This window comes from Manacus candei, unplaced genomic scaffold (genome assembly GCF_025592945.1).
Source record: "Manacus candei isolate 608988 ecotype Guabito, Panama unplaced genomic scaffold, ASM2559294v1 h1tg000014l, whole genome shotgun sequence".
In the NCBI taxonomy this organism is placed as follows: Eukaryota; Metazoa; Chordata; class Aves; order Passeriformes; family Pipridae; genus Manacus; species Manacus candei.
Window position 1 is genome coordinate 19,121,575 of NW_026138062.1, and position 11,206 is coordinate 19,132,780.

General features: G+C 44.7%; 1 protein-coding gene and 2 long non-coding RNA genes across 3 annotated transcripts; 1 reads left to right on the plus strand and 2 right to left on the minus strand.

The window, feature by feature from the left end:
* ARL11 (ADP ribosylation factor like GTPase 11) lies at window positions 1-1,611 on the minus strand. Its single transcript, XM_051779346.1, has one exon. It carries the CDS (start codon window positions 1,293-1,295, stop codon window positions 690-692), a length of 606 nt encoding a protein of 201 aa, XP_051635306.1. The 5' UTR covers window positions 1,296-1,611; the 3' UTR covers window positions 1-689.
* A 2,447-nt stretch (window positions 1,612-4,058) lies between these two features.
* LOC127467408 (uncharacterized) lies at window positions 4,059-6,931 on the minus strand. Its single transcript, XR_007903119.1, has 3 exons — window positions 6,634-6,931; window positions 5,571-5,661; window positions 4,059-4,433 (listed from the first exon to the last, which is right to left on the minus strand). It is a non-coding gene; the product is annotated as an uncharacterized LOC127467408 (long non-coding RNA).
* Window positions 6,932-7,005: 74 nt separating this feature from the next.
* Window positions 7,006-10,817, plus strand: LOC127467406 (uncharacterized). The gene is made up of 3 exons (XR_007903117.1): window positions 7,006-7,082; window positions 8,164-8,253; window positions 8,953-10,817. It is a non-coding gene; the product is annotated as an uncharacterized LOC127467406 (long non-coding RNA).
* Window positions 10,818-11,206: the final 389 nt, after the last annotated feature.

The following is an 11,206-nucleotide window of genomic DNA, read 5'->3' on the forward strand; positions in this document are numbered from 1 at the left end:
ACGAATGGAAAAAGAAGGAAACATTATAAGAAATGCATAAATTAATATATACACATCCTCAAACCTCAATACACCATTGAATCCTGACTTGCTTCCATGGTTTGAAGATTATACCTACAGATGCCACACTAAAGCCAATTAGCTGTTTAGCCATTTGAAGTCCTGAGTTTACACTGCTCCCATCCAGCCATTCCTTTTAGTGTCTGCCTGCTTTCCCAGCAAATGCACATGTGATTCATGTTGAGAAAGAAGCAGCATGGGACACGTTTAAGCTCCGCTGTTGTGGGAATTACCCCATCTGGATGGCTGCATCTGGGCTGGGAGCTGCAGAAGAAAGAAAACCTCTTCTGTACATGTCTCTGTTATAATTTATATAAATAATTTATATTGCCCTGATATAAAAAGCATCCCTGCTGAAGCTCCAGACACACATGTGCAGTGGATGAGCAGAACATGGTGACAGTGGGACAAGCTGCAGCCAGTGATGAGAGTCCAAGAGATGAGGCCAAACCTGCTCCACGATGGGAGCTTTTCTCAGATGTTCTCCTGGTGGGTTTCAGTGGTGAGCAGCTGGGTGTTTCACAGTGTGTCCCAGCTACAGGTCTGCTCATTTTAGAGTGTCCCTGAAGGCTGGAATCCTCTGTGACAAAGCTCCTGGCAGTGATGAGTGGGAAGGGTCCGCTTGAGTTTCAGGTTTCTCCTGGAGCTTCCCTCCTCTCCGCCAGCCTTGTGATGGGCTGCTCTTGGGACAGGGAGCTCAGCTCTGGGTCCCGCAGCAGCTCTCCCAGGATGGCCAGAACTTCTTGCAGGCCCTGGCCGGTGTGGGCGCTGCACCCCCGGAGCATCCAGCGGTGCCCTGCCAGCCGCCCTCGCCGCAGCATCTCCCCCAGCTCAGAAGGAGCCAGTGCTCCTGGCACCTCCTGCTTGTTGGCCAGGAGGAGGACGGGGATGCCAGCCATGCTGGGGTGGCTCAGGGCTTCCTCCAGTGCTGCCGCTGCTTCGGACAGCCGAGCCATGTCTGTGCTGTCGATCACAAAGACGAGGGTGTTGATGTCCTCCAGGTAGTCAGGCCAGCTTGCCCGCAGGCTGTCTTGTCCACCAACATCCCAGAGGGTGAAGGATATGCCACAGGGTGTTTGCAGAGACTCCACGTTGAAGCCCACTGTCGGACAGGTCTCCACAGCCTGGCCGCTCTTCAGTTTGTAGAGAAGGGTGGATTTGCCAGCAAAGTCGAGCCCCAGCATGACAACCTGAGCATCTCTTTTTTTCCAGCCTTTGGAGATCAGCTTCCCCATCAAGATACTGCTGCAACTGTGGCAAACAAACAAAAAAAAAGCAGCCAAAAAAATAAAAAGCAAGTGTATTTCCTCGATGATGTCAGTTAATAACAGAGTGCTCTGTCCTGCCTCTCTGAAAGAGCACCTTAGGTTTGCTGAAGAAAGACACAGGCAGCTTGCTTTTGCTTCTCTCTGCAGCTAAAATTAAGTGAGAAGCATTATTTATGAGGTGTGGAGCAGAGCCAGGGAGTGATGTTGGAAACAGCAGTTTCTATACCCCAGCTCTGCTGCCGCTCAATTCCATTTTCATTCATGACCTAAACTGATTGGTGCAAAAGAGAGCTAACATTTTGCAGGAAGAGGTGGAGAGACAGCGGAGCAAGTTTCCTCCTCACCACATACATAAATAAATGAGCTGTTGTTCATTGGCTTCTCTAGGGGAAATCCACCCCTGGCAGGACAGGACAAGGAGGAACCCGGGTTTCAGACCAGGGTTCTCTGGGAATTTGCTGAATCACAGTTTGAGGGTGTGGATTTAAAGCATGATGAGCAATAAGAAAACTGACAATTTTTCTGCCAATCTTATGTTAAAAAGTACAAAACAAATCTCTGTATCATCAGCTTTTACTACCTGTTGTGCGAGTGGTAATAATAGCAATTTTTAAAAACGCACACAAGCAGGTTTTTTTAATGTCTCATTGAAATATGGCTAATCAAAATGCCTTTTCTGGTATGAAAATCCGTAAAATTCTTTACATAAAAGTATTTACTACATTTTAACTTTTGTAAGTGAAGCAAAGTCATTCCTCTGTGGCTGAGAGGGTAAAAAATACCCCTTCAAAGAAGGGGAAACTGTTTAGCAAGCCAGCACCACTTGAACTTTACATGCCAGAAGCAAAAATGTGCTGATGTAGCAGCTACCAGACTTGCCTGTGCAAGAGTGGCCAACAGAGTCCCAGTAAAGCCAGTAGTTACCTTCCTTATTGGTTGGGTTTTGCCTCTAAAAGGCTGCTCAGAGGTGTGCAGAACCAAAAGCAGCCGCAGACCTCATGTCACAGCATTAACACAGAGCTGCCCTCTAGCCACCTTTATTTAAGAAGGAAATGTGATTCATCCCTGCTTCCCTGGGACCATGGAGGAACTTCCAGCGCCTCTGTGGGAGATGCGGTTTCCCCAGCAACAATCTCCACATGACAGCTCCTTGTCACAAGCCAACATTGCTGGAGATGAAGTTCAGCACAGCAAGTGGAAGGAACTGTGGTCAGTGACCAGGTTACTGGTGGTCACCGAGAGGTATATTTCTTCCTCTGGGGGCAAGATGTGTCAGGTTTTCACCTTTTAAAGGAAGGAAGATGAATGAGAAACAAAACAAACAAGGAGTCCAGCCCAGAGAGCCTGCATGGGATTGCAAGGGGTCCTACAGACCATGTCTTGCAAGATATTTCTGTGATACATGTCTCTCCCATAGTTAACCCACAGAGCTAGCTGGCACCAAGAGCCTCCATGAGCTTTATGCAACTTGTGCACGTGTAAGACATGTTGTTAGAACTGTAAGAGTCATAGAACACCAGGTTGGAAGGACCTTGAGGATCATCTGGTCCAACCCAACCTTTCATGGCAAAAGCACAGTCTAAAAAAAGCTCAGCACCCTGTCCAGACAAATCTTAAAAGTGTCCAATGCTGGGGAAACCTACCACTTCCCTCGGGAGATTATTCCAATGGCTGATTGTTCTCATTGTGAAAAACTGTCCTCTTGTGAACAACTGAAACTTCATGAAGAATAAATTGTACCCATGACTCCTCATCTTTTCTATGTGACTCCTTGCAAAAAAGGACTTTCTATCTTCTCTGTAGCTATCCTTTAAATATTGAAACACAGTGATAATGTCTCCTCTAAGCCTTCTTTTCTCAAGGCTGAACAAACCCAGTTCTCTCAGCCTCTCCTCACATGTCAGGCTTCCCAGTCCTTTGATCACCTCAGTGGTCCTTCTCCGGGCCCTCTCCAGCCCATCCACATCTATTTTGCATAGCAGGGACCAAAACTGAACACAGTATTCCAGGTGTGGCCTGACGAGCACTGAGTAGAGTGGGACAATGTCTTCTTTATCTCTGCCGGGGATGCTGTTGGTGATGCACGGAGTCCAAATCGAGTCTCCATTTGAACTTCCACGAGTGACATTCTCCTCATCATGGCTTCCATTGCCACAGCAGCAAGTGCTCAATCCTATTGACTTGCTTGTCCACCAGCACCCTGAGGTCCCTTTCCACAGAACTACTCTCTAGCCAGGTAGATCCCAGCCTGTGCTGCACTCTTGGAATATACTTTCCCTGGTGCACGGTCTTATACTCGTCTTTGTTGAATTTCATGAGGTTCCTGCTAACCCACTCTTCCTTCCAGTCTGTCCAGGTCTTCCTGCAGGATGGCTTTCCCTTCCAAAATGCCCGCTTCCCTGCTCAGTTTGGCATCATCAGCAAATCTCATGAGGGTACACTTGATCCCATCATCCAGATCACTGTCATCAGGCTCAAGGTTAACTCAAAAGCCAAGGCTTATTTACAGCATTTGTCGCAGAGTAATCTAACATTAGACATGCAGCATCACACATGTGATAAATCGTACAGTGTACATTCACGTGTGGTCTTCTCTAAAACCAGTCTGTAAGTACAAAAATGGCAGGAAGCTCCCTGGATGTGAATAAAAATGTGCACTGGATTTTGGCCCTTCAGGGGACTGTTTGCACACCCTAAAGTGTGAGCTGCTGCCTGACAGTTCTATTGTTGTGTGGCTCCTTATTCTGTTTGTTTACCATTTTGGGAAAATCTTCCTTCACATATTGCATTGTACTTTAAGGTCAACGTGGTTGGTATTTTTAGACACACCAGTGGGTCGAGTGAACTGTTGCTTGATCTTTTCGTGTTTCTTCTGCCTTTGCTACTGCTCATCTTCTCTAAGACTTGATAGGTAGCTGTGACACAAATCTGTTTCATCTGACCAGACTTTCATAGTACTATAATTTATTTTAAGTAAACTAAAATATAGATACAGGAAGCAAGGGTGGAGATTCTACCATTCAATGAGCAACTGAGTATTTGAAATATGATGTGATGGAGTCTTGATTGCATCACTCTCTCACATGCTACAGAAGAAGGCTGCTTCTAAAAAAAAAAAAAAAAGAACCAAGAAGAGAAGGAGAAAAAAAGAAATAAAGCCAGAAAAAAGGATGCAACTAGGTCACAGTTCTATTGATGATTTCCTTCAGGTTTTCTATGGCATAGAATACAGTAATTCATGGGCAAATACAGGAAACACTATATTCCTTTTATTGTTTTCCATGCTTATACCCTGTGTATTGAACTGCAGTCTATTTTCTTTCTTCATGCCAATTATTCCAAATACAGGGTGCAAACTGTGCCTACAGAGTCTGTTTTACCCACAGGTGTGTTACAAAAGCATAGTATTTCCACTAAATAATATATAGGAGCAAATGCAAGTCTGCTTAGGAAAGAATGAAAGAAAAGACTGTAAAAGCAGACAAGATGAGCTTCGAGTGAGTCTATTGCTGGAGCAGAAAGGCCAAATGCTAAATAGTTAAGAAATTGTGTTCAGAGACAAGGACAACCCCTATCCCAGCTATGTTTTCCGTGGACAGAACAAATGTTTTTGTCTCATGTTTCATGTCTCCAGATTCTCAGGAGCAAATGCAGTGCTTACTAATTCCATTTATAGTGTCATAGAATTTCAGACAATTTATTTCTTTGCTGTTTTTTATGCATACGTTTCCCTGCTTCCTAGATAATCATCACAAAGAGCAATAATTAGAATTAGTACTATAGGACACAATCCCTCCTCCTTCCTGTGCCTTAAATACTCCAGTAACTGGGATTTTGTCCTGATCACTATATTCACTGTCATTTTGTCCAACCTATGTCACTTCTTTAGAAGGCAGCTCCAGGAAGACAACCCTCAGCAGAGCCAGGATTAACAGGTGTAGACCTAGTCCTTACTGTGAGTGTTCCTCTAATGGCATCTACTTGGAGCAACAAGTAGATCTCAGCCCAGCAAAGGCAGAGCGTGCCTCCCCATCCAGACGTGCTTGCATCTCTGAGAAAGGTCACCAACCAAGCCACCACTCACCCAGCCCTGCCCATGTTTCCTGCAGGATCTCCTCACTATATCATCTGTGGAAGGACCATCAATGGAGGGGATGTTCAGAGTAGCAGCTGGTGAAGAAGCCTGCTGGGACTTGAAGGAGGCCCTGGACGCAGTTGGATGTCTTGACCTGGATAGCCCACCTGTCTCCGGCTGACAGTCATCTTGAAGGGGACTTCTGAGTTTGGCCTGTGAGAGCTCCTTGCAGACCTGCAGGGGATCACTGGATTTGACCTAGCAAGGACCCCAAGATAAAATCACAGAAAAGTCAAATGCGATGGTTCAAGCTTAGAGAAGTTTGACCTTTTTCTTATCTGCATCCTGGTCCATTCCTCTTGTTTTACCCCTCATTTCTGGCATGTCCACAGAAAACTCACCCAGTACTCTCCTGCTAACAGACTGGTTCACTTGGCATGTGCCCAGGAAGCTGCCTGTTCCATCAGGGTCAATGGGTAGCTGTGAGAGCCAGCAGCTGAAGGCAAGCTGCTTCCTCCCGAGACAAATTCCCAGAGGCTTGAAAGAAGGCTACACAAGACTGCCACAGGCTTTAACATGCCCCAGAAAAGCTTGCCTGCAATGATGTCTCTTGACAAGATATGACTTGAAGTTGTACCAATACCCAAAAGTTCAGAGCGACAAGATTCACACAACAAAACACACAGCAGACGTTAAGCACCTGTCCTTCAGGTGCTCATCAAACACTCTGAGAGAGATGCTGGTACCTCCAGGGCATTCCTGGTGGGGTTGGAAATAGGACATTGTTCTCACAGCCCCACTCATCCTGTGGTCTTTGTTTTCCCCTTGCTTCTCGGGACAAAGATTTGATGAAGAAAAATGCTTTTTTGGTAGCATAACTGGCAGCTGATATGCCGTCAGCTTTGCACTTATCACAGTTAACTCTTCCCAGTAGGGAATGACTCTAGCTGGAAAGCACAAAAAGTCACCTACTATGCCCTCACTGATGCCATGTCACAGTTTTCCACAGAGAAAACTTGGCCCTTGTCTATTCTCAGTCCCCACCTGTTTGGCCTGCTCAGATCCCTGTGTTGAATGATGGCAGCCCATAGGACATAAATATGCGCATGGGTGTGAGGTCCTGCTCAACACAGCTGGGCCTGGATGTTCATTTGCTCTACATGTCAGAGCACCCTGCTGTCAGTGAGACGGACAAACCACAAGAGAAAAAATAGAGCTTGTGGTGCCTACCAGTTGCCCAAAGGTGTTTGGTCAGGAGTGTTTGGCTAAGCTCCAAGGAGAAGAGCTTACTTCTGAGCTCTGCTTTGCAGAACAACCTCACAAGTTGCCCCTCACTTCATAGGTTCTGATTTGAAAACTACAGGACATGAAATCTCACTGAAAGACCTTCCCTACACGTGGCTATGCCTCCAGCAGCCGCCTGCTTGTGATGAGTTCTGTGGCAGGACAGAAGCTCAGCTCCTTCTGTGATTGGGCTCAGTGTTCAAGCAGGTTGAATGAACACAATGAGCTGTTCCTCACACCTGGAATTGTCAAGAGGGCCCAGGTCCAAACAGAGTCTTCATTTGAACTTCCATGAGTGACATTCTCTCAATTGTGACCAACCAGTGCTGCCTGAAACAGCATCAACCACAACATGGCATTGATTTGTCTGTCCTTAGACCTCCTGAAAAGACATGGTATGTGCTCCAGTGTATCTGGGAGAGGTCTGATGCTTTTTTTAGTGACCATTTCCCTGTTTTCAATTTCTATATGCTTCATACAGCTAGAACAGAAAGTTCTTGAGGAGATGTCAGGACACTGAGAGCCTCAGACCAGCCCTTTTCTCAGGGAGATGCCTGATCCTGGGGCTGGGCTGCCCCTGCATGACCCCCAGCCTGCCTGCTCCCTGGCTAGGGACAGTGGGAAAGGTCCTGGCTGTCAGATCCTGCCATGACTCCCTTTTGGAAGCCTTCATTGCACTCTGACAGCGAGGTGGATGTGAAGAAATATGGCAAAGAGCAAAGATTTTTTTTTCCTCATGTTCTCATCCCTTAGCTGGAAGGTGCTGCAACAGCTGGCGAGGAAAGGAGAAGTACTTCCCTTGTTTCGATTTCTGTTTGAATTACTATTCTTCTATATATGACTGTAGAATATTTTTCATAAATACTGTTACTCTAGTCTCTGAATTAGAATTTTACCAGGATGCAGGTCCTCTCTGTAGACTCATGTATTCAAGTGCTGCCTAAATTATTTTATTTTTTTTCACATAAATTGGCAATGCTCTGTATTCTTCTGTCTATGCCACTTATGTCTTAAATTCACAGATTGCTTCACAGATTTCTTCCTCCTTGACCCCTAACATCTTAGCTTTATCTCCTCAGGGCAATTGAAAACTAAGCTTCTTTGGCATCCTAACCTATCCTGACACCATCGCTCTCTTTCCTGAAACAACTCATTAGCTCTTCTTCTTACAGTTGGTCTCTATCCCAGCTAGGGTCACACACTCATCTATGCTACACGCTGCATACATGTCATTTTCACGTTAGAAACTAGTTAAAACACAGCTCTGACTATCTGGAAAGGCCTTAATGTCAATTCTACGTTATTCTTAATGTTTGTAGTGGGAAAAAAAAAGAGCAAAAAATGGGTACACTTACAAAAATATCCATGTTAGGCGTGCCAAAAAGAGGGTTTTATTCCATCCTCTCCCATATCCTACTATTTGCTCCTCCATTTGTGAAAGCCATGAAGCAAAGACTGGCTTTTTTTGCTTTTTAGTATTCCTTCGGCTGCTAGCAAGAGGAAGCCCTACAGAGACCATCTAATGATGCTTAACCATACTGACTACCTGCACTAAATATAATACAGGTAAAACCTTACCTGTTACTTCTATGGGACATAAAAGTTATACCTTGTAGGTATGCTGATGAAGTTCATCTCTCTAGATTAGTCTGGAGGAAATTCTGCTTTGCAATACACAAATCCAGTTCCCCTTAAGGCAGCCTTCCCTCATTCCAGTTCCACAGGAAGAAACAGTAATTAAAATGAAAATGTAAGCATGGACCTGAAAATGTGCTTTGCACAACTTGCCAGGCTCCAAAGCAACAGTGGAGTCTCACTCTCAGTGCTCCTCAGATTCAAGGGATGCAAGGCTTTATTTTATAATTTGTTTATAGTTTTTGTCTTAGCTTGCATGTTTAGGACATCTTATACCAATAAAGGAAATTGACTGAAAAGATACTGGAAATTATCAACAAGAATAAAAGCTACAACTGATCTTTACTACATTTCTGTCTGGTAAAACAGATGAAAGCAAGAAAACCTCACGAAATTTCAGAAATTGCATTTTATCTGTTTGGCCACAGTGTGTCAATGTTTTCCCACACATTTCTCAATGGAGGAACCATCTGCAGTGGAATCAGCTCCTGCCAAACAGATGTCAGAGTGCCAGCTTTGATTTAGGGCAGGACTTAGAGCCCTTGGGCCTTTAACACCCTTCTGCAGCTGGATCACTTTGAATGAGATTTTGCTGAACAACAGCTACATATATTTTTTGTGTATCCACAGGAAGATGATGGTAAGGACAGCAGAACAGAGATGGAATAAGATGCCAGTTCCATGCAGGTCACATTTAGCTCCAGATTGTTTTCACATCAGATTTAGCTGGCATCATATCCTAGGATTCTGCACTTGGAGTGAACCAGTTCACAGACTGATGGAAAAAAACAATGCTTAGTGAAACACTTAGAAACACTTCAAAGAATTTTCTTCCTTTAATATCCTTTAACAGGTCACTGATGGTTGCCACCATGATTCTTCACTGTTTGTGGTCACTTACAGAGCTGCAGGTGCAAAACAGACCTTTTAATCTACAACTGACAACATTATAAATCCCCCTAAACTTGGATTTATCTATGACTTATGCACACCTTTGTGATCTTTGGTTTTGGCAATGCATCCTTAGGAACGAAACTGCAGATTCAGGTTGCGTTAGGGTTTGAAGTGTAACTCCATGCCATGCTATCGTCCATTGAGAATCTCCAGTGTTCTCAGTCTGGTCACTAGAGAAAAGCACTTCATAGTCACCTGCTACAGTTATCAAAAGAGATGTAAGCTGAGACTGTCAGTGTAAGAGAGAGGGTTCAGCATCTGAGCTAACCCACCAAAGTCAGCAACACACATTATCTGTACACTGTCTTAGGCAACAATTCTTTTTGTTCTACAAAACTTGTCTCTGAATAGCATTGCTTTGCCTGGTTGGCCTATTTAATTTAATGCTTTCATAACATTTCCAGTCGGTCATAACTTTCCCAAGATGGATATCAGGTTTCATAACCCTTTTCCTTCTAGAAAAAAAAAAAGTTAGAGGAGGGTTACTTTTTGTTATTGCTGGCTTTTACAAAAAGCCACACTGAAAGAAAAAGAACTGAAACCAGTTATTTGCGAGATTATAAAATTACTTTTGCTCCACACAGAGCACTTTTTTTAGCTGCTTCAACTGCTTGTAAAGGTCAGACACAGTATAAACTGCCTGCAACCACTGTTTAGGGACTTATTGCACTCTAAAATTAGGGTGACAATCTATTAGTGATAACTAATAAAAGGAACACAAAGTTATGTGAATAAAAAAAAGACTGAGTGGGGGTTTGTGTTCTGGTACTTGTTATAACAACTGGGTTTCTGCATATGGTAACTAAGCAGGGCTGTCCTACAAAACTAGGTAAGATCACAGCTCTGTTTACGCAGCTCCACATTTGCACCATTTCTAGCAATGCAGGAAAGGCCGTAGTTCTTGACAGACAATTCCTTAGCAAAGCCACAAACACAAGCAGAAAACAACTGTTGTGTATGTTCCCTTTCTGGCTCTCTGGGGCTTCCCATGGAGGCTCTGATGACACTTGTCCATGTATCTTATTTCTGCCTTCTCTTTGTGTTGCTCCAGAATTTGCCCAGCCTATTCAGCAGTACCTCCCTGGTGCCAGCAGCACAGTAAGCAGCAACTTGGCTGGAAAAATCTCTTTTTACCCCAGACCTACCACTGTGCTTTCCTCGCCTCGTATTCCAGGGCAGAATTTCTTTCAGCATCACTGATTCCCTCTCACAGCAACCCATCCAGACTTGATTCCTGGGTTACTGAAATTGATTTTTCTGTTCCCTTTTTTTTTTAATTACAACTTTTTTTAATAGTTTTCTCCTAAATATACGACGCCCAAAAAGAGATTGATATGTCCAGGGGGCTCAACACTAGTGCTTTTTGTTTCAGATCAATCAGCCCCCCACTCGCTGCAGCCTCCAGCTGCCTTCTGACCCTGCCCACTGTTGGGAAAAAGAAGTAAATTTTGAGAAAAGCGGAAGCCATTTCCTGGTAACAACTTTGTGTTAACAAAAGATGTCTCTTGGGAAGGCTGGTGTCCAGTCTTCCCTTTCCTGGATCGTCCCACATAGCTCTGTCTCCTTGATCTGCAGGTGTTGAAACAGAACAGTAAAGTGTCAGGCTCGTGTCAATGTAAGGTATAGGAGATGTTTATATAGTGTTATATTAACACATCTGAATGAGAAGTCGCTGTGTGACTGTGTTAGAAGACCCTTAGCCCTGTCTCTAGGATCCAGCTGGTCTCAGGCATTACAGGCACCAGCCTTAGGCATAACCAGCTCAGATCCTGCCAAAGCTCTGCTGGGTTCTGTCGGCCTGTGGCCAGGGTAGGAAGCCTGGGATGGACGCAGCCCCACCTCGCTTTTCCCTCGGCTTCGCACTAGCGAGGATGTAGGGGCAGACAGGTGCCATCAGTTTGGGAAGGGCATAGAGGTGCTGGAGCAGGTC